General features: G+C 35.5%; 1 protein-coding gene across 1 annotated transcript; it reads right to left on the bottom strand.

Annotated features, from left to right (window-relative positions):
• Positions 1 to 2,237: 2,237 nt before the first annotated feature.
• LOC128247662 (uncharacterized) lies at positions 2,238 to 4,114 on the bottom strand. The gene is made up of 3 exons (XM_052967656.1): positions 4,014 to 4,114; positions 3,151 to 3,389; positions 2,238 to 2,404 (listed from the first exon to the last, which is right to left on the bottom strand). Exons 1-3 carry the CDS (start codon positions 4,112 to 4,114, stop codon positions 2,238 to 2,240), a joined length of 507 nt encoding a protein of 168 aa, XP_052823616.1.
• Positions 4,115 to 4,696: the final 582 nt, after the last annotated feature.

The raw sequence follows: 4,696 nt of genomic DNA, 5'->3' as shown, positions 1-4,696 counted from the left end.
CTAGAAAAAATTCAAAAATGAACAACTCATTTTTCTTTGCAAACATCATTTGTTTTATAAACTATAACTTTGAAAAATGGCTATTTACAACACAACAAAAGTAAATCACAACATATAAAAGTTAATAAAAATAAAGACAAAATATACTGGCCAATATACACTGTAAAACTAAGATATTTATTTCATTGGTGTGAAGGTCACTTATACAGCTGTGGCTATTTGTGACAAAGTCCAGCGATCATTCATATCTGCACATAAAGACCAGTAAATAAAGAGGAACGGTATTCATTTTAGGGTTCGATTTTATGACTTGAAATTTGGGAGATTTGTTAAAAAAAGATATATTTAGAATGTGGAGAAATAAGAAAAAACATATTAAATGCGAGAGATATCATCAACAAAATTGTATTTGAAACCACAGATAGGAATATTACTTACTAACCTTGTGAATGAGTAATTTAAATGGAAGACAAAACCATGTATGCAAAGCTATTCAGCATATTGTTACCAGTGCGTTGCTAAAATGCATTTATCTTAAAAAATTGAGGCAACCCGTAAATGGGTTGTCTTAATTTTCAATATGTGCAGACCCGAGATCTGTGACAGATTCATTGTCAAGAGCAGACTTGTCCAATTTTTTTTTCTTCTCCTTCAGCCACCATTTCTGTCACTGGCAGTCCGAAGCCATTCTCGAGTCACCAACTCAACCCCTGCTTCAGTTGCATTTTTCATAGTCTTGCGAACAGCCCCTGAAATTAATTAATTATGTTACTTAAAAGTAGTTCTTAATGTGAGAATAACAAATACACTCACATTCATTTACTCATGTACTATTCACAAAGGCAAAAATCCACTAGCATAAATTGCATGGATTTGACTAACTCTACAGTTGAAAACAGATACAAACTGAAAGCTTCACATTCATAAATGTTCACTACTGTTTTACGTCAAAAACCTACCAAAGCTAGTACAACCACTCTCCCTCCCCCGCTCACAGTCTGGCTAAAACAGTCCTGAAAGTGAATATTAATATCATCATATGTCCAGCCCAGGGCCATTTTCAGTCCAATGACTGCAAATCAAAATTTAAAAATGCAGTCATTTTGAATACACTATGAGCAAAGGATAAAATATATACTCAAATGTAAAGCAAAATGTCAAACGTCAAAAACAATTAACAGGGTTCCTGCGGGTTTTTAAAAAGAAAATTCAAGGGTTTTCAAGGGTTTTCAAGCTAGAATCAAGGACCATCACGACCACTCCACAAAAAATTCAAGCGGTTCCAAAAACATCCTTCTGATAAAACAAAACTATTTACACTACTTAGGTTCTCAAATCATAATGTTTAAATATCATCCAATCTATTTTCTCAGTTTGTTGACTAATGTGTAGCAATGTTTCCATGCCAGTGATGACTGCCTGTACATTTGGGTTGGCAAATATAAGAGCCCAGAAAGATACCCCGTCATTATATTACATATGGTGCACAACGTCAATTACGGTATCTAGGTTTTGTGACAAACAGTGACAACATACAAATAGGATCAAGTATTGCAAATTGTTTATGCATATGATGCCAAATTGTTTATGCATATGATGCCAAATTGTTTATGCATATGATGCCCACTTGCTAAATTGTTTATGCATATGATGTCCAACTGCTATTGGTTGACTTACCTTATTTTACCAGTAAAACAGAACTAGTAGACCACAGTATACAAGCTCCATGTTACTTTCTGAAGTTCCTGCTGGGACTTTAATCAAATAATCTTTTCGACTGAATATCAGGTTGATGTGCTTAAATATTTTTAATTAATGTTAAATCTCTGAACGAGGTATAAACAGTAACTGCACGACAACGTGAAGTATATTTGCCACTTAAATGCGGCTAAACTCTAAGGGTGAATGTTACTGTTGCTTTAGCCCCAGGAGATGTTCTCCTGGGGCTAAAGCAACAGTAACATTCATACTTAGGGTTTAGAAGCATTTAAGTGGAAAGTATACTTCACGTTATTTTTAATTACTATACATTCAAGACAAACCGAATCTGAGGTTATGAATACCGAGATTAGCACACAGTAATGGGTGTGAGTTTCTTTGGCGTGCGTGTGTGATATGCAAACACACACATGTGAAGAATGAAGGAAGCAATAGTAACATGTAAGTAGATAGATCAGTTAGAGAGGGGCAGAGAGCACCATCACTTAACTTCCAAAGGCTCACCATCCTCTTAACTTTCACAAGGGAAATGAATTGTGTCGGGGAAATTTTTTGTCTTCGAAATAGCGGATGAGGATGGAATATTTTGAACTAGCTGCAGTATAGACTTCAGTATTTATTTCCCTCTGCTGTGACTGTTCCTCTCGAATTTTTTCCATTGCGGTGAATAGCCGCTGATCCCGAACTGAAATAGAAAAAAAATAAAAGGCAGAGTTACAAAATACTTGCTGAGTATACCTTATGACATTAGTAGTTTACAGATATATTGAAAATAATACACAATCAATAATAATCTCATTTCACATTTGCTTTCTGGAATCGGAGAGATCACTAAACCAACAATCAACTGTGACCTTATATAAAGTCTAGTATAACACTAATATTTGTTTACCTTTTCTAGTTTGCTGTAATTAGGGGTAGGGGTGTCATATTCCAGAAATAGGAATTATGATACCTATTTAACAGGGAAGTGGCACCTTGTTTCAGTGCCCCGAGGGCCTCTAGAATACAGTATTATATTCCTTACGTTAACACATGCAAAGTTTTTGTACCTCTTCACCCAAAAGAGAAAACGTCTGACATGGAGACGCTATGGTTATCTGAAGCTAAAACTTATAATATCCTCACACAAATATCAACAGACCAGTTAGGGCAATTTATTGTTTTAAAGTTATCTTTAAGATAGGTTATATTGATAAAATTCTTGAAAATGTGTTTTTTTCTTTTAACTCTACTCATTTACCAGCCAGTTATTTCTTAAGCTCTGTAATTATGTTTCAGGGTAAAAGCATGCATTTCAAACATGGCTCTCCATGGAATGACCCCAAAAGCTGCTTTCAAACACAGAATATTTTATTTTCTGTTTATAAATAAATTTGAAACCACTTTCCACATACCCTAAGTAATACCAATGATATAATATTGACTTACCATGCAACAACTGTTCAGATTTTCGCGACAAATTTGGAGGAGCTACATTTGCATTTCTTTCTTTTGGCGTATTGTGAATGTCAGTTGGCTGTGGATATCTACTTGGCTCTGGAGAAGACAAGTGAGGTTGAAATGCTCTCTCTTTTGGAAACTGAATGACAGGAGGTGGCTTTTGAAGCATCAGTCTTTGACACTCAGAATCATCATCATCATCCTCATCATCTGAGAAAACTGGTGCCCTATGCAATATAAAATGAAAAATAAACAGGGAATTACATCTATTTCACTTCACCCAGTGAATAACATGAGTATTTGTTTGTCAATATATAGCCTTAGAAAACATTGGAACTCATGCAAATGTTTAAGCCTCAAACTTGTAGTGCTATCTATGGATATGTCTGACAGCCTACCCGCACTTTCATGTAAAATGAAAGGCAGATGGTGAGTTTTACCTGAATTTTGAAAATGACGCGCACTATTCTGTATTGAAACATACGATTCGCGATTAATTGCTGAACATTTCTGAAGTCGAAAGACTTTAAATTTTCCCATACATTATATTGAACTGGTAAAATTTAAAAGCGATTTTAGTCTGATTTATGACACTAGATAAATCACGTGTTTTTTTTTAATCCTAACTTTCGACAGGAATATTGAATTTCCCTACTTTCGATGTGGAAAATGTAAGGATTGCATTTTGAGTTGCTTCCCCTGTCCCTGCTTGGAACACAAGGATATTGCGTATCCAGCTGCAGTACGACAGCAATCCGACGTCCGCCCGATGCTGGAGTACTGTTTAAAAAAGATACTGCTACAAATACAATTTTTCTACATGGACGATGACAGTAGTAAATGGAACTGACAATGAGAAATGCAAAACGTAAAATAACTCCGTTTTGATGTTGTATTGATGACGGGCCGATATCGGCAAAAAATTACCGATTTTCCGCTGTTCACCCGACATCGGCCCGATATGGTCATGCTGGCTGGGAACACTGTATAACACGATTTTTGTTCTTGGGTAGCAATTGTTATTTCCTATTTGCTTACCCATTGAACGCATGAAAATGTCTAATAATTCCTTTAAACTCTGCTTTTGTTACATTTATTCAAGCCCCAAAAGAATCCTCCTCAATACATGGCTATGATGATCACCCATTACTCCTGCTCATGATCAGAGATGCACATATTGTAAGCCACTAAAAGACTTGCTCAAGTGGTTAAGGTCAAGCAATTGACAAGCAAATCTGTGGTATTGAGCAAAATATTTGCTATATCTATATCTCTGCTTCAGCAACTCAGCACTGAATCTGTCTGAAATGCAATGGAAAATGGGTCAGTTTCAAAACATTGATGTCCAGGTGACAAAAGCAAAGCTTGAAGGAATAGCAGTCGTTTCTTTTGATTTCCAGAGAGAAGCAAATAGGAAATAACAATTACTGCCCAAAGGTAAAACAGTTAGACAATGTAATGCATAATTTATTTTAATTATATCCGTAAAAGTCAGTACTTTCTAACTTTGTGAGTGACACCATATCTGACGTAT

This window comes from Octopus bimaculoides, chromosome 4 (assembly GCF_001194135.2).
Source record: "Octopus bimaculoides isolate UCB-OBI-ISO-001 chromosome 4, ASM119413v2, whole genome shotgun sequence".
NCBI classification, from domain to species: Eukaryota; Metazoa; Mollusca; class Cephalopoda; order Octopoda; family Octopodidae; genus Octopus; species Octopus bimaculoides.
The sequence above is the reverse complement of the archived record's forward strand: the minus strand, read 5'-3'. Positions and strand labels throughout refer to the sequence as shown.